The sequence below is a fragment of the Callorhinchus milii genome, unplaced genomic scaffold, assembly GCF_018977255.1.
Source record: "Callorhinchus milii isolate IMCB2004 unplaced genomic scaffold, IMCB_Cmil_1.0 Scaffold5, whole genome shotgun sequence".
Taxonomy (NCBI): domain Eukaryota; kingdom Metazoa; phylum Chordata; class Chondrichthyes; order Chimaeriformes; family Callorhinchidae; genus Callorhinchus; species Callorhinchus milii.
The window spans coordinates 38399095-38422124 of record NW_024704746.1 but is presented as its reverse complement, the minus strand read 5'-3'; the positions used below and the strand labels follow the sequence as shown (position 1 = coordinate 38422124).

The 23030-nt window shown below is 41.5% G+C and overlaps 1 protein-coding gene across 3 annotated transcripts in view; it reads right to left on the bottom strand.

Moving 5' to 3' along the window:
* lin7a (lin-7 homolog A (C. elegans)) overlaps nt 1–20669 on the bottom strand; it is a 33020-nt gene extending 12351 nt beyond the window's left edge. For 2 of the 3 annotated variants that reach the window (XM_007903785.2, XM_007903786.2), the window contains exons 1-2: nt 20594–20669; nt 6133–6251 (exon numbers count right to left, since the gene is read on the bottom strand). In XM_007903785.2, coding sequence (XP_007901976.1) covers nt 6133–6251; nt 20594–20630 — 156 coding nt within the window. In that variant the 5' untranslated portion in view covers nt 20631–20669. Of the gene's footprint in view, nt 1–6132; nt 6252–20179; nt 20437–20593 lie in introns of those variants that run through there. The other variant, XM_042335883.1, reaches the window with a different exon arrangement.
* Between the last annotated feature and the right edge of the window lie 2361 nt (nt 20670–23030).

Sequence of the window (23030 nt, the reverse complement as noted above, 5' to 3'; positions counted from 1 at the left end):
TTATATATAGCACCCTTCACCCGAAGTGGCATCTCTGAGCTATTAACAATGGCAAAGATTGACACCGAGCCTCGGGTGAAAGAGGAAGTGATCATAGCCACGGTTGAAGAGGAAAGTCTGAAAATGGGCAAAGAGGGGGCAAGGCGGAGTAAATGAGGCAGGGAGTTCCAGAGTGTCAGGGCAAAGTGGCTGAAAACACAACTGCTGATGGTGGAGCAAAGTGGTCAAGGGACGTGCAAAAGGTCCGAGACAGCTGAGCGAAGGGGATGGGTAGAAGAGTGAGGTGTGAGCAGGTCAGAGAGGTGGGGAGGTGCCAGACCATTTTGATTTCATCCTTCCAAATTACACACTCTACCAACTTCCCATCACAGCATCAAACTTCTTTTTTTAATGAAAACAGCATCCTGGCATCAAGCACTCCTTCTGGTAACCTGATAAAAGACCACTACCCTCAGGTGCCTTAAAATGTTCTTCGCAACACTTCTGCTGTTACAGTGCATCTGGGATGTCCTCTCAACGTGAAAGGCACTATACAAATGTAAATTTGTATTGTATCTGAATTATTGTTTCTCAATGCTATTTAAAATATTGCACACCTGTATAGGGTCCCCTCTGAGATTACTCTAACACAATGTGATCATTGTTGTTGCTCTCTGCTGCATTACCTCTGGGGCCTGAGTAGATCTCAATTAACAATGAAATATGCCCACAGCAGCCCAGAAGCTCAATAATACAGATGCCAACTCATTATCAAAAAGGCTATTGGGATGTGGGCCTTTATCTCAAGGGTGAGGGGTGGGGGCTGGAATATAAAGGAGAGGAATGATGCTTCCTGTATAGAGCCTTGGTCAGACCCCATTTGGAGTACTGCGTTCAGTTTTGGGCACTGCACCTCAGGAAGGATATATTGGCTCTGCAGCGCAGATTCACCAGAATGATAGCAGAGTTTAAAGGATTAAATGATGGAACAGGTTGCATATACTTGGTCTGTATTCCTTTGAGTTTAGAAGGTTGAGGGGTGATCTGATTGAGGTTTTTTTAAAATAATAAAGGGATTTGATAGGGTAGATACAGAGAAACAATTTCCTCTGCTGGTGCAATCCAGAAAAAGGGGGGCACAAATCTTAAAATTAGAGCTAGGCCATTCAGGAGTGAAATTAGGAGGTAGTTTTTCACCCAAACGGTAGTGGAAATCTGAAACTCTCTCTCTCCCAAAAGGTTGTGGATACCGGATCTATTCACATTCTTAAGACTGAAGTGGATAGATATTTGTTAGGTAAGGAGATCAAGGGACATGGGGCAAGAGCGGGTAATTGGATTCGAGGTACAGATCAGCCATGATCTTATAGAATGGTGGAATAGGCTTGAGGAGCTGAATGGCCTACTCCTGTTTCTATGTTTGTGTGATTATAAGGCAGAAGCTTGTGCATTTAAATCTCAGGATTGCATTCCTCATCTGGCCAAGTTTATCTATTCTCAACCAGTCCACTGAATGCCAAATTGAAGTCATGAATTTCAGCTCAGTGGGAGGAAGAACCAAATGTAAGAACTATGCCATCACCTGCTGGGGGAGAGAATTCATAACCCAGACCAAACTGGCCTCTGAATTATAAGGACTTTCAAGCAAATGAGGATTGTTCGCCTGTGCAGAAAGAAACAAGAAGCAGGATATAGGAGAAATAGTTTTTTTTGAATATATACTGTATATATAAGTATTTTACATGTAAGTGACATATAGGACTAGCCAAGGATTTTATTTACCAAGTGCAAATTATTCTGCAGGAATTTTTTTTTACATTGCGGAAAGCAGCATGCGAGAGAATATGACTGCAAAGGTGATTAAAGCTGCATTTGAGTGAGCACTGTTGTAAGGGCAAATAGTTACACATATCATTCAAGAAGTGCATTAGGCTGTTAGCATTCTCAGTCTGGAGGCTTGACGTTATGCTACAAGCGGTTTGGCATTCAAATTAAAAGCTGTATTTCCTTTACCCACCCCATCAGCCAAATATCTGCAAGAATACATAGCCTGTCAAAAGAATTTGTCAGCACAAGGAAACAGTTTCATCCCTTTTTTGATTTGCGCATGAGAAATAATTAGCCTGGGTGAAACAAACCTGTAAATCAGTCCAATCTTATTTAATTTCCCGAATAAATGTGACAGCTATCTCAAAAAAACAGAAAAAGAAGTAATGACGCAAGAAATCTAGAGGAATCCACAAAAGCAGAATAATCTCAGAATTATGAGTCTATTAATAGATTACTGAACTATGTAATGCCAAGATGATGCCAGAATACAAATTTAACCCCAAACATATCCAGCCAAATCCTTCCAAAATCTCAATGTCTCTAGACACTGCACAATTTAGGAATCATTTTTGAATAAATCAGGTATTTTATAGATGGGAGTACAATTTGGGAGTAACTTTATCCTTAGACTGAAGCAGCAACCACAACAACAACAACTACTTGCATTTATATAGTGTCCTTCATGCATGACAGTGTCTCAGAGCGCTGCACATGGCGGAGTTGGTTGCCGAGCAAGGGAAAACGGAGACGGGGAAATAACCTTGGGAGAGGTGAGGACACGGCCACTGACGGTGGTATTGAAGGGTCAGGGGATGCGCAGCAGGCTGAGCAAAGAGGAGTGTGGTGCGAGCAGGTAGGGAGGTGCTAAAGTATGAAGGGATATATATGCAAGGGTGAGGATCTTGAAGTTGAACCATAGAGGAGAGTGCTTTCGTATTAGTTTTCATCAAACTCATTGGAGAAAGATGAATTTTCTGCCTTTACATTGTTTTGCCAACACATTAGTTGCATATGCATGAATGTGCTACAAATTCAATTATTAAACCCGCCGTATTTCAAATGCTTAGTAAATGTTCACTTAGAGGCAATACTATTAAGACTGGTTGACAATATCAATTCCAAGATAAATACTATGACCTTTCTTCAGGATGCCTGCGGAAAGAGATGAGAGTTCCAAACTGCTGTGTCCATTTAAAAGTTGCCTAGACGCATTTTAATATGTAAAATCCAACACTTCTGTATTTGTAGAATCTGATAAAGAAATGCACCGCAGGCCTTTAAAATGTAAGCCATTCAGCTATAGCAGTTGTTTCTAACAGTATTCAGAAAATCATTGGCTCACATTACTCAGTTTATATTTTTTCTGAGGAATTCTGAGGAATAAAACACAACAACTGGTGTTCAATTGTGGCATGTAATTTTGTTAGGCAGCCAGTTGTCTGCCATACACAGAAACTTATAACTAGGCTTAAGAGTACTGACATTACTGAGAGTCTAATAAATGTATGGAAATTTTGATTTGCCTGGAATGAGTGTGCACTTGCTCCCCAGTGACATGGTCCCTACTTATCTAATCCTGGGGAAACGTATGATACCAGTTAGCAGAAGTCAAGGTTTGGGAACTCCAATCAGCCTTAATTTGGAAGCTGGTTTCTTGCAGAAAATCAATTTCTACATATTCCACAATTCTGCAAAATCATAAATGTTAGTACAAAATGTATAGTGAACCATGAAGTACAATGTATTCCTCTATCACCTTCAAAGGAGTTCCTCCTGAAGTGTTTTGGTCCCAACCACAAGCATCAGTGTGTGTTCAATCTATTAGATCTATTGAGTCTCGGTTACGTTTTTGTCTCACCAAACAGATAAAGATGATGAATCTACACTGGCTTCCTTCAAGCGCAAGTTTTACACTGGATCTCATGATAATAATAATTATTCATAATAATCCTTTGAATTGGTATAGCGCCTTTCATGTATGGAGAACATCCCAAAGCAATTCATAGGATTTTACTATGAAATAGAGTAACTGGGTTTATGTGGGTAAATGCTGCAGCCATTTTGCACACAGCAATGTCCCACAAACAGCCATGAAGTGAATGGCCAATTTTATTTGGAGGATTGTTGGCCTGAACACCGGGAGAAACTCCCTTCTCTTTTTAAATAGTGCCATGGAATCTTTGACATCCACCTGAATAGGCAGATGGAACCTCAGTTTAATGTCTCATTGAAGGATGTCATCTCAAACAATGCAACACAGCCCCAGCATTGCACTGGAGTGTTAGTTTAGAAATGTAATTTCAAGTCCCGATGTGGAGATTGAACCCACAACCTACTGACTTAGAGCCAAGAGTGCTACCACTGAGCCAGGCTGATACCTAAATAATATATTTCACCCATTTGCCTTAAAAGGTTAAGTAATGTGGGATGGATAATAGCGATTACCAAAAAAACTGTAGGATATTATAGTTTAGAATATTTACAAATAATTTTCAAGACAATAATAAAGAATGACTGGTGTATTTAGAAAGTACTGTAGTGCATTCTGAATTAATGAACTGGAAAAATAAGCCTTTGTTTCAAAAACAAAGCCAAATGGTTTATCATTAAATAGAATGACTCAAAATAATTTGGAATCTAGTAAAACTACATAACAAGCTATTAGCGCCAATTGTACATCAAACCTCAATAGCAGTTCGAACTAAGATACATTCAATGAACACTTAATTTTGTTACAAAAAGTATCCTGCATTAAACCACACTAGCATTGATTCCAGTGCTTTTCCCCGGTGCATAATTGGATTAGCGCCACAATTTATAAGCAATTTGTTTTTGTCTGATTCCCCCATTTCCAGCATTGAAGGCAATGGGCCAATTTTATACATTAGTTATACTGCTTACTTGGCATCAAATTGCTCGTCGGCCACTACCAAAGGTATGATATAAACAGGGTTCAAGCAGTACAAAATTGTGCTTGTGTTATGCTGCTGGAGCCACAGGAGGTCCAGGAACTTTGAACGTACATAGTATTGGTTAAAATTCAAATGACTGATTCTTTAATAACATTTTGATCCTTGGTTGCATAATTGCTTATTCAAGCTTCTGCCTGTAACCAACACTCTGACCCTGGGGGAGTCCACTCCGATGTACTTCTGAGTGCATTTGAATCGAGTTTCTGTGAGTCAGTGTAACTGGTTAGCTCCGTCACGTCACAACTTTGTTTGAATCCCACTGCAAAAGTCACATTTTCAACCCCATTGTTTTATGCACTTGCAGGAACACGAAAAAAAAATGGAATGCTTCCAATTAGTGAGAGATTATTATTAAAACATATCCCGTGAACATCCAAGCCCACAGTCTGTTAGTATCAAACAAACAGAAGAGTATTAGAGGAAAATGAAGCTTAAGGATGTAAAATACACCTTCATCAAACCTTACAGCAAGCTCCCTGGCACTATAAATTGTAATAATAACCCTGAATAGCCTGCAGTGCTCCAAGGTACTCATGAATGAGGGCCATCTGCACAGTGACATGGTAATCATTTCCAGATTATATTACACTCTGTAACGCCTGATTGGCTGGAAGCATATCCCTGGATATGTTCATAATAGCAATTCATTGGTGAAACTGGAAACCAGCTCTTCATTATAAAACTAAGTCCAAGCTCATTTTGAGTAATTGAGGGCTTCGTCACAAAGGAGCTCTTCAATAAAGAGAGCGCTAGGATTGTCTCACTGCCAGGCTCTTTAATTGCTATGAATGATCACGTTGAAGATTTTAGATTCTGTCCAGCCTAGCAGTATAAATTTCTAATCCACTTCAATAGCTATTCCAACATCTTAAGGCCAACCCATGTATATCTTCGCTCTCGCTATTCAACAACTTTCCATTTCATAAGATCTGGCCTTTCACTACCTGACAAGTGCTAAACATGATAACATGTTCCGAGAAGACTGCTCAGATTTCTATTTCTATTATCTTAGACCTCAATTAATCTTTTTGAAGTTAAGCTTTGAAACAACATGACCTAATTTATCCTTTTTGAGCCCTCGATTGTTCCTTCAACAAGACGGACGTTTTCTTTCATGTAATCTTCAAACATTTTTTCATCTATTTAAAAAAATGCTGAGAAATAGATTTTCATTGTGTTGGCATGCACAGTTAAAACTACTGCTCAAAGTATTTTCAGAAATAGACCAAAAACTATAATTGCAAGCATTATCTTTTAACGTATTAGCAGTCGTTAGCCTTTGTGCAAAGGGACAATGGACTGCCCTTGGTATAAAACGTACTGTAGTCCAATTCAACAAGCGAGACTTTACCTCTCTGACAGCAGTACAAAACTCGCTCTGCAATACTCTCTGCAAGGACTGCAGTTTATGGATAGGAACGGCTCCACTCTCCTGCAGCTTCTCTAGCAGTTCAATAGCTCGAGCCACATCTGGATCAAAGAGAAACAAGTAAAGAATGTTAAAAAGCAAGATGCTCTTCGCTTGGTTCTCATTGGACCATCTATATTTAAAAACTGCCCGTGCTCTACTTTTGTGCATAAATAAAACAGCAGTGAGTGGAGAGATTGTTTAGTTAGCAATAGGAGGATAGATCACAGCCATAAATAGGATTTTAGCTTTCATAAGCGAGACTGACTGGATAACCAGCTTTGCTCAATATATTATATCTGATATATTCCACAGTAATACATTCAAAACATGGAAATAGCTAATTATTGTACTTTTCCCTCAATTTTCTCCCTTCTTTTCCTGAGGGCAGTGACTTATAGTTTATATATAATTTATAAACAGGATTTGAAACATCCCACTTGATTGTTGAATTCCAATTTCTACAGCAGTAATGCCTGCAAATGTGCCTCCATATTGAGTTCAAAATTTGCGTCCTCACCTTCAAGGCCCTCCATGGCCTTGCCTCCTCTTACCTCTCCGATCTGCTAACCTCTTATCAACCTCTCCACTCCCTCCCTGCTCCATGTCCGCAGCCCAGCTCACCTGACCATCAACGGACGGGCCTTCAGCCTCTCTGTCCCCACCCTCCCCATCCCACCTTCCCTTCGCCTTGCTTCCCTCCCTTGCCTCCTTCAAGGCACACCTCAAGGTCCTCCTCTTCGACAGTGCCATCAGCCACCCTCCGACCTTCTCTGCCCTCCACCTTCAACCAACCCCCACCCCCACTCAGGTCCTAATCCGTGACTGTTCAGTGCTTTGGGACATGAAAGCGCTTTACAAATTCAATTTTGTATTGTATTGTCTCTAAATCCAAGTACATTTTAAACTGAAATTAATAGTATTTGTCCATAATGTTTCATTCTCCTCTCGGCTTGGCTCAGATTGTAGCACTCAGGATTTGAGCTCCTAGTCTGTAGTAACACTATGTTGCAGTAATAATTATAAAATAATAAAAATGCTTGGATTTGACATAGCACTTTTCAAGTAGGGAGTATCTCTCTATGTGCCTCCCAGAAGTTTTACTGTAAAGTGTAGTGACTGTGTGAACAGTAGGTGAATGCAACAACCAATTTGTGAGAGGCAATGTCCCACAGACAGCTATGAAGTAAACGTTCAATTTTATTGAGGGAGTTGATGGTCAGAGGAACTCCCTCTTCTTTTCAAATTGTGCCTTGGGATTTTTAACGTCCAACTGAACAGGTAGACAGGACTTTGGTTTAGTGTATGACAGTGTTTTCAGTAGTTCCAACATGACAAAGAGCTATAAAACCTATATAAAAGCTATAAAATGTTGTTCTTCCCTTAAAAAGATAAAAAGTTTTTGAGCAAATTGTAGACAATATCCATGAATTAAATGATCAACTTTATAATTCCAGCACATAGCTGCCGCGTTTCGCCCACAAATATACAGTCAATTCTCTTTACAGTATATTCTGTGAAGCGCTTTGAGACGTCTAGAATACGTGAAAAGCACTATATCAAATGCAAAGATTGTTATTATTATTATATTATTATAAGTGGTACATTTGTGAAAAGAACCTGGATTGTAAGTTTAATGAACACAGGAACAGCCATGATTTAAAAACTCTTCACGTTTGCCAGAACTGCAAAGATCTAAGCAGTCTCATAGACCACTGACATGTTAAAACCCAGAAGCTATTTTGCTTGTGTTTGTTGGGCTGTTAAGTCTCGAGAAGATGTCTCAAAGGGGACCTTATAGAAGTGTATAACATTTTAAATGGGATTGAAAAAGTAAACTCAAAACAATACTTTATTTTCATCAAGACCGTAGAACAAGATGGCAATAGATTTAGAGTTGCAAAGGCAATTTCTGGACAGATACTGGGAAGCTTTCTTTACCCAGAGACTAATTAACGACTGGAACCGGTTTCCAGTAAAGGTGATTAAGGCCAGGAGAGTGGACTCATTAAAGAAACACTTTTTGATGTTGTGATGGGAGGACGAAAGCCTGAGTATTACGGAAGGATGAGATCAAATGGGCAGAAGGGTCTTCTTCATCTGAACAAATCTTGTGATGTGTTGTCAGGATTTCCTATCTTCTGTAACCCGAATCTTGGCAACATGTTATCCTGGGTTTAGTTGACCCTTTGTAATCATCAAACATTTTCAATCAGTAGAGTGTAGTCTGGAGTTGAAGAAATATGCCATTACATTATTTTGTTTGTAACAAATCACTCTACAAGCACATACAGACATGTACTGAACTTTACAAAGCTAATGGATGAATAAATAAGATTTTTAGTGCTCCAGTTTATAATAATTGTATTATGTTTCTTTATCACTTTGTGAATGAGGCCATCACAACACTCAAACAATCAAGTTAACATACCGGATCATTTGCAATCTGTTTACTTAGTCACTAATTAACTCTTATCATTTTACAGTGTATGGAAAACCTGTTCACTCATTACTTTGGTCATATGAACCACACAGTTTAATAGTCTAAGTCCAAGTGATGTTGATAAACTGAGTCAGTGCTTCGATTATACACATCATTTATCCCAGCAATTGTATGTTTACTTTCTTCCGTCTGTCTGATTCAATACTTATCCAACAATTCTGAACTGATTTTCAATAACTAACAAGGAAGAAACGGATGAGTCCAGGTTTCAGAGGACAAAATCATTGCCTTGGGCTATTTTTTTCAGAAGCTTGTGTCATGTTGAATTGTTAAGTGTCTTAATTGACTTATCCAAAACTAAAGCTCCTGTCAGCAGCTACTGTGCTTGTGTCAAGAGAGTGTACCACTGGCAATACTGTCTAATTTCTTCAACAGTAATGCAAGATTGGTCTGTGGGTACAAATACAAATTTGAGTTTTTTTTTGTCTGGGGAAAGAGGGTGTTTGTTTCAAGTTTGAAAATGCAGATGTTTAAAAAGCCCAAGACCAAATTGAACTGCCCATAATCAGCAGAAATATCGGGCACTCCCCTGCTCCATATAGCTTAGGCAAGCAGTCACATAACTGAACCTAGAAGACTGACACGGGTGGATAATTTTAAGGGATAATGGAATTACACAATGGAGGTAAAACAAAACGCATTATAGGTTGTGATTAAGGTTGCCAACCCTCCTGGATTGTCTTTCAGGCTCCAGAAATTAAGCATTAATCTCCCGAACACTGCTGCACACAACCCGGAAGGAAAATCATAGAGAATTCTCGAGACTTAGCGACATCATTATGGAGTCCTGTAGTTCAGTGGTTGGAGCACTCGCCTTGCAAGCGAGAGACCTGGGTTTGATTCCTGGCAGAGCAAAATGTTGGGCTAGTTTCCTGACTCCACACGCCTCTGTTAACCTAGCAGTAAGTAGAAACCCAGCTGTTAGTCGATTGGGGGATCACTTTTCCGAGGATAATAATTCAAAAAAAATTGGTCTCTTCAATCCATGAGTAGTTGTGGGACACTGCTGTGTGCAATTGGCTGTCTCATTTCGTCTACAAAGTATACAGTCAATTCACTTTACAGTATATTCTGTGAAGCACGTTGAGACGTCTCAAAGACGTGATCAGGCGCTATATCAAATGCAAGGATTATTATTATTATTATTATTATTATCATAGGTCATTTACAACACCACCGTAATGTCAGTGCTGCCTCAGTTTACAATAGTAACCATTCTTCCTGGAATGCATCCAACTAGAGTTGGCAACACAAGTTGTGATAATTATCACTGCTGCATTTTCACCCCTCTTTGTGCAACTTTAGGCTGTACCAATTTTAAAAAGACCAAATAGAAATAGTCAGAGAAGACATAAGAATCTAGGGCTTAGGGCTCTAAGCTATAAAGAAATAATAGTTTATCTTCTTTTCGTTGAAGTACACGATGGCCTGAAGATCATGATTCTCCAGGATTTGGAAGGAATGGATAACAGATGGAAGCAAGCTGTGAGCACAGAATTAAAGGACCTGTATCAAAGATTCACAAGCCTCAAGTGCGTGTGGAACTTGGAGGAAATGTTTCCTCTCTGGTAAATAATACATGTATAGAATAGATGCCAAGGAAGAAGTCTTAACTTTTAACAAGAACTGGATAAATATCTGGCTGGGAAAGGAACAGAAGGTTATATATGAAAGATGATCAATCCAGCGATCCCAGCAAAGTAATCTGACAAAAGCAATAATAATAATGATAATAATCCTTGCATTTAATATAGCGTTTTTCACGTCTTTTCGACGTCTTAAGCGCTTCACAGAATAGACTGTAAAATGAATTGACAGTATATTTGTGGGCGAAACGCGACAGCCAATTGCGCACCAGTGTCCCACAAACAGTCGTGGATTGAAAATGGCCAATTTATTATTGTTTTGTTTTTGGAGGGATTATTATTAGGCATGTGGAGTAAGGAAACTTGCCCAAGGTTTCGCCCTGCCTGGAATTGAACCCAGGTGTCTCGCTTGCAAGGCGAGTGCTCTAACCACTGAGCTTCAGGATAACAACAGGGCTAAATCAAAATAAATTGCATTCCTGTCTGTCCAGGTGGACGTCGCAGAGCTCACGACAATATTGGAAAAGGGAAGAGAGTTTCTCCTGATGTCCTCGCCATATTTTCAGGATTCATTGGTGATTCACCTCATGGTTGATTGTGGAACCTTGCTGATGCAAAAGGCTGTCATGTTTGCTTGATAAAAAACAGTTACTGCACTTGACAGTGATTAGCTGTGAAGTATTCTGAGATGTTTCAATACAAGGCACTGTAAAAATTCAAGTCCTTTTTTTTCTTTCTTAAATTATCCAGTTAAAAGGCCAAACAGCAACATCCCAGAATTTTGCTTGGTTGTCTTCAGGCAATTATTTTGTTGACATTTCCCTTAGGGCGTTATATGCAGAATTCCTGTTAAGGTTAGTTGTATGCAGTCTGTCGAGGGAACAGTCTTGATGGGCCAGAATGGCTTTTCTTATTCAAATGATTCTATGATGACTGTAGGTTCTGAATTTAGCTCAGTTTTCAGATCATGGAGCAACAAATTATAGCAAATTTATCAACAAATTCAGTAGCTTAATAGCACATATTAATGAACATCTGAGGTACTCAGTCATTATAAGGGCAATGCCACAAGTGGTTTGTTTTGCCATAACATCCTAAGAGAATAATTGACTGCTGTCCTGGGATGTAATTTCGCTGATCTAGAACCACACAATAAGCTGTTTTTTCCAGTATGAAAAAAATGGATTGTCCTTATCTGCAAAATTAAGCACTGTTGATAATGAGTGCCTAGAATAGGATTTTCTATTATAAAATATCCACGACTCAGTTTACTGGTAAGCAGATCATAACCTTTATCTTTTTCTTTGACAAATATACGGGGAATCCTGTGTACAGAATTCTGACTGCTGGTATTTTACTGTTATTTAAATGCTCTAATGGATTTCAGATGTATATTGCGATCACAGTTTATGGTTTATGTCATGCTTTAACTGAACAAATGTATATAATTGAGAGAATGAACAACACATAATAATAATAATCCTTGCATTTGACATAGCGCCTCATTATGTCTTCGAGATGTCTCAAAGCGCTTCATAGAATACACTGTAAAGTGAATTGATTGTATATTTTGTGGACGAAAAGCGGCAGCCAATTGCGCATAGCAGTGACCCATAAACAGTCATGGATTGAAGTGACTAATTTTTTTTTTGAAGGAACTATTACCCCAGAAAAAGCGATCTGATAATTGACAAACAACCAGGTTCCTACTTACTGCTAGGTAAACAGAGGAGTGTGGAGTAAGGAAAATTGTCCAACATTTTGCACTGCTGGGAATCGAACCCAGGTCTCTTGCTTGCATGGCGAGTGCTCTAACCACTGAGCTACAGGACTCCGCAATTAATTGAAAATTAACAGAAAAAAAGGGTGTTAAAACTAATGGTATTACTAGCATTAACTTGGATGTTTTCTTCATGTACAAATATCTGTCTACTGTTCCACACACTCAGCTTATTAAATTGAAAAATAAAATACGTGGGGTCCTGTACTAACCCAAAGCTGAATGAAGCAATATGAGACTATTTCTGAGTGTTTGCTTCATTTAATAATAATAATACTTGCATTTGATATTGGGCCTTATCACGTCTTTCAGACGTTTCAAAGCGCTTCACAGTTGCTATTATATCTCAGCCAGTGTGATGTTGAAGTGGCACAAGACTGTTAAATCAAATTGACCTGAGACCAAGAGCATAAAATTGTAATTATGTTATAAATTTTGCATTAATCATCGCAAACCTGCAGTATAATTGAACTTAATATACTCTTAGCAATGGTGATAGTGTTTTTTACGTATGTCAGATACCCAGCTTACCAAAAAATAAATTCTCCAACACTAAACGCATTTCATTTAGCATTTATAATGGGTTTTCCACACTAATAATAGATTTACTCCATAAAAGTAACATTTCAGAGTGTGCAAAATTAATTGTTGAATTCACTTCAACCAGTCAGAGAAAGAGTCCCTTAAGGGTCTTACAAGCTTCCTAGTGACTGGTAATACAGGGTAACCAATAAGTCGTGATATCTACCCTATTACCTAAAAAAAAATTCTTTGAAGACTTATTAGACATTGCAATGGTATCACGACTAATTTGGTCAACCTGCAGAAAGGTATGAGCAAAGATTTGAGTGAGTCATTGTCCTCCAAGTAATGAAGGGTGCTAAGCATTGGGAGATTGAAAACAAGTTTCATTTAAAAAGTGTTGTGAGCCTTTGAATACATATATTCATATATTGTATAATAATATACCTGTGCAATTAAGGTGAATGATTAAATAATTAGTTATAACCACAGTGCCCATTCCTATTTAACTATTGGTGTTCAGTTTCAAGGTTAAAATGCAAATTGTGGAATGGGAGAAAGAACAATGAAAAAACAATTCAATCTGCAAAGAAAAGCACAAATCAATGCCAAAACTTCTAAAGATATCTCCTTATAATCATCTGCAGGTTGTTGTAAACTTTGTTCCTGGTGCAGGGCGAAACCTTGGATAAGTTTCTTTACTCTACATGCCTCTGTTTACCTCGCAGTAAATAGGAACCTGATTGTTAATCGATTGGAGGATTACTTTCTGGTGGTAATAATTCCTCCCCAAATAAAAAATAACTTGGTCATTCACTCCATGGCTGTTTTTGGAAGATTGCTATGCTCAATTGGCTGCCGGCTACAAAATACACAGTCAGTCTACTTTACAAAACATTCCGTGAAGCACCTTGAGATGTCTCAATGTGATAAGGCAATATATCAAATGAAAGGATTATTATTATGATTTACACCATTTCGCAGTAAGAACATGTGGAGGTGAATTCATGACACAATTTCAGATAGCATTTAAAAAAGGGTGATGACAAAACTATAGGCATCATTTCCTGCAAGGCTAAAGAGCAACTGGTAAAAATGTGAACAGTCAAATTCATTGTTGCTCTATACACTGTATAAATTTGGCTGCCACATTTTACCCACAAAATATACAGTCAATTCACTTTACAGTAGATTCGGTGTAAGAGTTTGAGACGCTCAGGGCATCTCAAAGACCTTAATAATATGTCCATGGAATATTATACCACTTCTATATACCGTTCTTCCAATCCCTTTCTCTGATATCTGCAAATAGTTTTCCAGTCCTTTCCCCATCTACTCCTCCTTCCCGACATGTTTTTTTCAGGCCTTTCCAAAACTATAATAATATAACAATTAAATTATTATATAAAACTCCAATTTTAGTAGCATAAACTTTGAAACCACTTCTCATATTGTGAATCTTAAATGGCAATATGAATTCATATTTGCCGTCAATGTTTTGACAATTTGTCAAAAGTGCTTTCTTTATTTCCGTCATGTTAATATGGTATCTGACGTGGACTCAAAGCTTCACAGCACCTTTTTGTCTCAGCTGCTTTATATTCTGTGCAATTCAGGATGCTTGGCTAACCAAAACATCCCTAAGAGGCTAGAGCAGTTGCTATTGCGCCTGTGGTTTACCTTGGCATCATCTTAGCAACACAAGGTTGTCTAGTTGGCTTTCATCTCACTGTACTTTGTGATCCAGCCATTTCCTTGATTGTGATAATTCTCACTGAAAATTTTCAGATGTTGCAGTCTATTTCCATTATTTTTGGTCATATTTTGCATTGTCCTCTTATTGTCTCTGCCTAGTACTGAAATAAAACACCTATGAAAATGTAATCCTGGAAAAGTCTTGCAAGCACCTTAAAATTTTTGCTTCATAATTTTTCATGGAATACAAATGATGCAAACAAATTAATAACTTGATAGCAACCCAATGGACTTTCCAATTGGACCAGTTGCTAAATCTGACACAAATAAATTTATGCCAATATATGTAAGGTGATGCATATTAACCAAAACTATTAAATATGTGAGTGATCGACGAGTGTCTATTTGCAAGTATAGGAACGGAAAAGGATTATTTGATTGATCACTGAAAAATTCTAGTCAAACAGAGCTGTTGTCAACAAAATGAAATAAATATTGTACGAGATTCCAAGGCGTTTATCCTGGATCTCTCTGTCGGGTTCGACACAGTCGACCACCCCATCCTCCTCCACCACCTCTCCTCCCTCATCCACCTTAGTGGGACCTCTTTCGTATGGTTCGAGTCCTACTTAACTAACCTCCTCCATTTCATCTCGTCAAATGGTTTCTCCTCCTGCCCTGACCTGGTCACCTCTGGGGTACCCCAGGCCTCCCTCCTTGGCCCTCTTCTTTTCCACAGCTAAATGCTCCCGCTAAGCAATGTCATCCGCAGACATGGGGTAAAATTCCACACGTATGCGGATGACGCACAAATCTACTTTTCCTTCTGCAGTACCAACTCCAGGTCTGCCGATGTTCCATCAGCTTGTCTGGCAGACATCAGAGCCTGGATGATTGCAAACTTCCTGCAGCTGAATGTGAACAAAACGGAAGCCATGCTCTTGCCTCCCGTCAATGTCTTCACTCCTGTGGATCTGAACTCCTCAACCTCCCTAGCTCTCCCTCACACTCACCGAGCCAGGGCGCAATCTAGGTATCCAATTCGACCCCCAGCTGTCCTTCCACCCCCACAACTGGTCCCTAATCAGGACCGCCTTCTTTCTCCATCACATTGTCCACCTCCGACTATACCTTAACCCAAACGCAGCCGAAACCCTCGTGCATGCGTTTCTCACCTCCCATCTGGATTACTCAAATGCACTCCTCCCCTGTCTCCCCAGCTCCATTGGAGTCCTGTAGCTCAGTGGTTAGAGCACTCGCTTTGCAAGCGAGAGAGCTGAGTTGAATTCCAGACAGGGCGAAACCTTGGGCCAGTTTCTTCTCCACACGCCTAATAATAATCCCTCCAAAAAAACAAAACAATAATAAATTGGTCATTTTCAAACTACGACTGTTTGTGGGACATTGCTGTGCGCAATTGGCTGCCGCGTTCGCCAACAAATATATAGTCAATTCACTTTCTGTATATTCTGTGAAGCGCTTTGGGACGTCTAGAAGACATGAAAAGTGCTATACAAATGCAAGGATTATTATTATTATATTCAAAAGATCCAGCTCATTCAGAACTCTGCTGCCCGAATACTTGGACCAAACTCCGTACACACATCTCACCAGTTCTGGCCAGGCTCCACTGCCTGCCCATCACCGAAAGGATCGACTTCAAGATCCTCACACTAGTTTTCAAATCCCTTCACTCTCTGGCAGCTCCCTACCTCTCCAATCTCCTCACTCCCCAATCCATCACCTGGCTCCTCTGCTTGACTGGCACCAGCCTCCTGCTCGTCCTTCGCACCCTCCGCCCCACGATCGCCACTACGCCCTGAAGCTCTGGAACACTCTCCCTTAATCCTTCTGCCTTGCCCCCTCTCTCCCCTTTTTCAAGTCCCCACTGAAAACTTTCCTCTTTGACCGTGTTTACGGACACCTACCGAACCCCCCCACCCCCCGGCTCAGAGTCAGGCTCCACCACTGTTAAGTGCCTACCCTGCGTGGAGGGCGTTATATAAGTGTAAGATGTTGTTACTGTTGTCGATCCCGCGTGAGGCCACATCCAGAATTGTAGCAGTAATTTTCGATACCTTCAAACGTGTACTGATGTACTGGAGAGGATTCAGAGAATAGCAACAAGGACGATTGCTAGACTTAGCTTTCCAAAATAATGAGGATAGAATCATAGTGCTGTATGCTTCTATTAGAAAGATAATTGAGGGGGACATGATCCGGATTTTGATAATGCTAAGATACACAAGTGCTCTAGATGTTACATTGTTTGGTTAACTTTGACTGTGAGCCCAGAACCTCAGAACACAAAGCATGTCGCAGGTTAAAGATTGGAGATTTTTTCTCTGTCCAATTAGTGGAAATGTGAAATACAGATTTTGTAGGAGAAAACAGTTGATTTTGTGTCAAATAAATCCATGCAGAAAAAAAGGACCAGATAGGCTTAAATACTTTTTATCTTGACTGCAGATAAACCCTCATTTCTCTGTATTTGCTGACCATCAACAATAGACTGTAATATAGGAAATCCACACAGACTGTCTCACTCTGCTCTGATAGATTGAAGTTGACATAGTTTGTGTGAGACAATTGCTGGCTGGACAGTCAGTGCAGCCTGGATAGTTTTTTGCACTTGTCTCACCAGCAAAGGAACCTCTGGGAAAATAATGGTATGTAGTGAGGAGGCAGGGAAGTCATAGCCACGGAATGAAGGAGGGATATACTTGAAAAAGTATGGGAATAGACCGAGGAAGACAGAACGAGCAGAGTGGACATTTGTAGAGAGAAAAAAAGCTTGAGTTTTTGTAGTATATTCTATGAAGCGCTTTGAGAAGTCTTGAAGACGTGATAAACCGCTACATCAAATGAAAGGACTATTATTATTATATAATTCCCAGTGTGAGTTAAGGGTGTAGGGTGCATGTAAGAGAAAATAACTAGGTTAACAAAGGAAAATGGGATAAGCAAGATGATTGAGGAAAGAGGGAAGAGGATGGAAAGTTGGTTGGTATGAGGAACAGATCAAAATGAGCAAAGAAAGGACAGCAGTTTGATGATTCACTAAGAATGGGAGATTTATGGTTAAAATTAGTTAGTGGCCAGGGGGGAAGATTAACTATTGTTAAGAGATGAACAACTAAGAGTTCCCAAATGGTGCACTGTGGTACATAATCATACAGTAATATTGTTTTATCTGACTGCACATTTTACATCCAACAGTCGGGTCTCACCACAGGGAGGTTGATTGATCAAGTAATATAATTTGATATAATTAGAAGCCTTATCTTATTATCTATGGATCCTTCATCAACTTTGTTACAGTGTACAACTAAAGCAGCTCAAAATCAATCACATAATGCTTAATAAATTATACTAGTTTGTGAGAGTAAGTGTAATAAAATACAATACTAATTTACATCTATGGTGCGCCTGTCAGGAGAAGATGTCCCAAGACACTTGACGGTCCAGGCTTGGCACCCGAGCTGGGCATGGGAGCTGAGGGGGTGGGGAGGGGAAAGATGACCAAAGGGCAGGCAAAGAGGAAACTCTTGAGATGGACTTTGAAAGAGGTGAGGGAGAGAGAGTCTGAGGGACTCCAGAATGGAGTTCCAGAGAGTGGGGGCAAATAGGCTGAAAGCCTGACCAACAATGATAGGGCAAGCAGGGTGGGGAACATAAAGCAGGCCAGTGCCTGTTGAGTGAAGGGAGTGGTCTTGATGGGGCGATTGAGAAGGTCGCAAAGATAGGATGGGGCAAGACCATGGAGGGATTTAAAGATAAGTACGAGGACCTTGAATTGGATCTGCTGGGGGTTGGGAATCAATGGAACTAGGTGAGGAAATGGGTGGGGGCAGGGGATGGGAAATACAAAACAATTTACATGTCAATAATGTCTTTCACATCGGGTGGATATCTCAAAACGCTTAACACTGCTAGCTGGGCAACTTTCAACCAGTTGTATGACCAACTATCTTTGGGTCCAAGTGCAAATGTTCTATCCTTGCTTATTTGCCTTTTCCACTGTGCAATCACCTTGAGGACATCGCTGTGAAATGTGCCACCCAAACATTTTGGAAGGAAATCTAACCCAAACTATAGCATTCCCCAATGACTGCAGAGTAGAATAATGCTGCCTCCCTGTTCTGAAAGATAGATCTGTTCATGTTTTAATTAAGTGCCCATCTTATCCCAACCACAGCTCTAACATAACTGATAAAATCTGTAAATCACTCCATTTACACACAGTCCAATCAATGAACTAAACATCTAACCAAGAGACGCTCTTATCTTTTATAGCACAGTTAGTAATGCATCCCTGAACTTTCATCACTGGACATTCAATTATGCAGTGGCTGTTCACAATCCCAGGTCCTATCGGTCTCCTGGCCAATCCTTTATAATGTAATTGAGTCTTGCCCGAAGCTATTTTGGCAAGACAGACTTTGCCTTGTGCCTCCCTCAATCCCTCCGCCTTGCCCCATCCTTCCCCCATCTTCAGGTTGACTTGAAGACCTTCCTCTTCGAACATGCCTACAATAACCTCACCCCTCCACCCGGCTTGGTGTCATACTCCACCGCTGCCAAGGGCTCTGGAACGCAGGGGAGCTATATAAATGCAAGTTGTTGTTATTTGGTACTGTTCACGGACCAAATCGAAACCAAGAGCCCTTAAACCACGTCTTGTCTTCACCAACTAAATTCTTTTCTTCAGTTTTCTCTGAGATAGAATCACATAACGACGATGTGCGGTGGTGTTGGTTGTTGAACTGTACCTGGGCACTCAGGACAATGTGGGTGATTTTAGTCCATTGCAGTTCAATTTCAATGCAATGGCTTATTTATGGTAAATGCTCTGAAACAGTGCATCACTTTAGGAAACGAAGCAACTGAAGCGTGTGGTGAAGACCACCACCCACCAACCCCCCCCCCCCCCCCCCCCCACACACACACACACAAAACTGTTCCCAAGTTCTTCCCTGGATTCGCCTCAAAGAAAAGACTATTCCTTGTCGTAATGCCCTCTGAGGACCTGCCCCAAACCTGTCCCCCTCTGAAGCGCACAGCGCTGCTCCGGGGATTTCTCATCCTTCACTAAAAACACAACCAGTGGCAGTTGTATCCGCATCCACCACATCCGCACTGAGTGAGGTCAGTCCCAGTGACAACTGAAGGGATAAAATCCTGTTTTGCGTCCACTCCGGAGAACTCGGACCGTGAGAACTTTTGTTTTGTATTGAAAGGATAGAGATATCTCCTCTCCCCCCCCCACACCCCCAGCCTCTCTCTCTCCTTCTCACTCTCTCCCTCCTTCCCTCTTTCCCCTCCCCATCCGCCCACAAACAACTGTCAGAGCAAAAATCGGCCACAGCTGCGTCTCGGTCTCGGGGTCCCTGTGGGGTCCCTGTTGGTCTGTGGGTCCCTCTGGGGTCCCTGTGGGTCTGTAGGTCCCTTGGGGTCCCTGTGGGTCCCTGTGGGGTCTCTGTGGGGACCCTGTGGTTCCCTGTGGGGTCCCTGTGGGTCTGTGGGTCCCTGTGGGGACCCTGTGGTTCCCTGTGGGGTCTCTGTGGGTCTGTGGGTCCCTGTGGGGTCTCTGTGGGTCTCTGTGGGGTCTCTGTGGGTCTGTGGGGTCCCTGTGGGGTCCCTGTGGGTCCCTGGGGGTCCCTGTGGGTCTGTGGGTCCCTGTGGGTCCCTGTGGGGTCTCTGTGGGGTCCCTGTGGGGTCTCTGTGGGTCCCTGGGGGTCCCTGTGGGGTCCCTGACCGCTCGGCTGCGCTCCGCCGCCTCGAACCAAGCGCAGCGCGGAGCGTGCGGTTGACAAGACAGGACCCCCCCCCCCCCCCCCGTGTGCGGATGGGAGGTCGGGGACGGCGGGTCCCGGCGTTGGGAATGTTCTTGTGCAACGTTACCAACGTGTCTCCACAGCCCGAACCGAGCACTCACACCGCAGAAGTCCATCTCAACAAGAAGACGCCACTTTAAAGCTGCTGCTGCTTCAGCTGCAACACCTAATAAGATCAGAGTCCCGTCTTCTCTGGTGGAAATGCAACACGTTCTTCCCTATAAAACCCACAGTGTTTCACATCCATAAAGGAAAATAAAACACACACACGGTTTCCTCTTTGCCGCTGTGGGTAAAGATCAGAGAAACACAAGTGCACAACAACGTCTCTTTCTCTCTCTCTCTCTCTCTCTCTGTGTCTCCGTCTCTCTCTCTCTCTCTCCTCAGTTCAGGTCTAACACTATACTCACGATTGCATGTGGAAAAGCTGCGGTGGGATTCACCAGAGAAGAGAGAGGGAGAGAGTTAGAGGGACTCTTACCTCTTTCCAACGTAAGCGGCTGCAGTGTTGTCGCCATGTCTGCCGCAGCCAGAGAGCAGGAGGTGGGGGGGGAGAGATAGGCAGAGAGAGAGAGAGAGAGGGAGGGAGGGAGGGAGGGAGGAGGAGGAGGGGGTGGATGATGGTGGGGGGGAGATGGAGATGGAGTGACGCGCTATTCAGAGCAACCACCAGGGGCTGAGAGAAAGGGAGAGTGAGGGAGTGCTGTAGCCAAAGGCACATCACTGAGAGAAGCACAGACAGGAGTCACTGGGAACTGTGTGCAGGTCAGGCAGCAGCTTCAGGGACAGAGGGAAATCAGTTAACGTTTCAGGTTCCCCTCATCTTTGGTCAGAAACTCTTGATGTCATCAGGGTAACGTTTCAGCAACAACAACAACAACAACAACAAGATTCCATTTATAGAGCGCCTTTTCACGTCGGGAGGACGTCCCAAGGCGCTGGACCGTTCGGTCAGGACTCGAGCCTTGGGGGGGGGGGGGGGTGGGGAATGGTCAGGGTGAGGGGAGGGAAGGGAGGGAGCGAGGAGTGGGGAAATGGTCAGGGTGAGGGGAGGGAAGGGTTGGGAGCGAGGAGGGGGTGGAGAGTCGAGAGGGGAGCTGAAGGCACGGTCAAAGAGAAGTTTCAGCGGGATGACTGAAAGAAGCAGTCACTCCCAAGACGTGAAGATCCCTCAATGGATAAGAGGAATTGATTTCTTGCGGTTTCCCGGCCAGCAATCCCCCCCCCCCCCCCCCCCCGGATAAAATTGGTCATTCGCTTTGTGGCTGTTTGTGGACATTGCTGTGTGCAAATTAGCTGCAAGGGTTCACCTACAAATAAACAGTTACTACGCTTCACAGTAAAATCATAAACGCTTTGAGATGCCTTGGCAATGTTATAAGAACTCTATATCAAATAAAAGGATTATTTTTACCTCTTCACGCATCCATGGAAACGTGACATGGATACATTCAATTGAACACTTCTACCTCTGCGACCTCCTAACCCCCTACCAACCCACCCGTTACCTCCGCTCAGCCCGCTCCGGCCTGCTCCACATCCCCCAACCCACCCGCCCCACCATTGGTGTGAGAGCCTTCAGCCACTCTGCCCCCAACCTCTGGAATGCCATCCTCCAGTCACTCCGCCTCGCCCCCTCCTTAGCCTCCTTCAAGTCCCGCCTCAAGACCCTCCTCTTCGGCCATGCCATCAGCCACCCCCACTTCCCCTCCCCTCCCTTCTCTCCCCCTGACCCCAGCTCGGGTCTGAAATGCTGTACACTGTCCAGCGCCTTGGGACGTCCTCCCGACGTGAAAGGCGCTATACAAATGTAATCTTGTTGTTGTTGTAAAGTAGTATACCACCAGAGCAATACTTGAGAAATACTGTGTATTAATGGTGGAATAGAGACTGAAGGATGGATAGACATCAGAGACATTTTCATTGTCAGAGACACAGATTTCAGAAATTAATTTCACTGAAGATTATTGGGTGAAGTGAAGCAAATGTGAATCCAGTCAAAACTCCAATCTCCATATAGACATCCAGATTTCAGATGCTAAAATAAGAGTTTATACATCTTGTATGATTCTGGATGATTTTATTACAAAAATCAGACTTCCACAAAAACAAGTTTATATAGAATCACATCTTAGTATAGACTTTAAGGATATAGAAAAACAAATAAGATTTGAAACTGTTTTCTGAGATTATTGTAATGGCCAAAATTTTGAATGCTGGAATATGGTTGTAAAATAGTGGCCCTGTTTATTTTACAACAATGGATAAATGAGGTCTATTAATGCTATATAATAATCCTTGCCTTATCACATCTTTGAGGCGTCTCAAAGCACTTCACAGGATACACTGCAAAATGTAGTGCTTGTGTATTTTGTGGGCAAATATATTATATATAGGTTCATTATTGAAGAAAACTTTAAATTTATTGCTAGCTGTTTTATTCAAAATGTATATAGAATGGATATTTTTTCTCTGAATAAATACTTTTACTTTATTAAAAACTAAAAGTTTGGATTAGTTAAACAAGACCCAAAACTCTATCCAGTCATACTATTTGGTTGTTTTGTTTCCTTTTGCTTCTTTGGTCTGTAAGAATCAGGAAAAGATTATGAAAATCTGCCATGCTTAACTCTAAGTCAGCTAGGGACTTGAATTATCTTAGTTTCCTTTAGTGCAAGCTTTGCTTTGTGTTTTTATTTGCAGCGAACAATTTGCCTAATATTTCTGACAATAAAACCAAAAACTCCAATATCCTGAGCGCACCACCATCCAACGTATTCCTACACTTTGATGATTGTGTAGATATAGTAAATAAACATAGATTCAACAACAGTGAATATAAGACAACCTTTCCAGAGAATGGTTTGAGAATATGTCTCTAATATTATTCAGTATATGCCCTTGTGAGATAAAGTTGA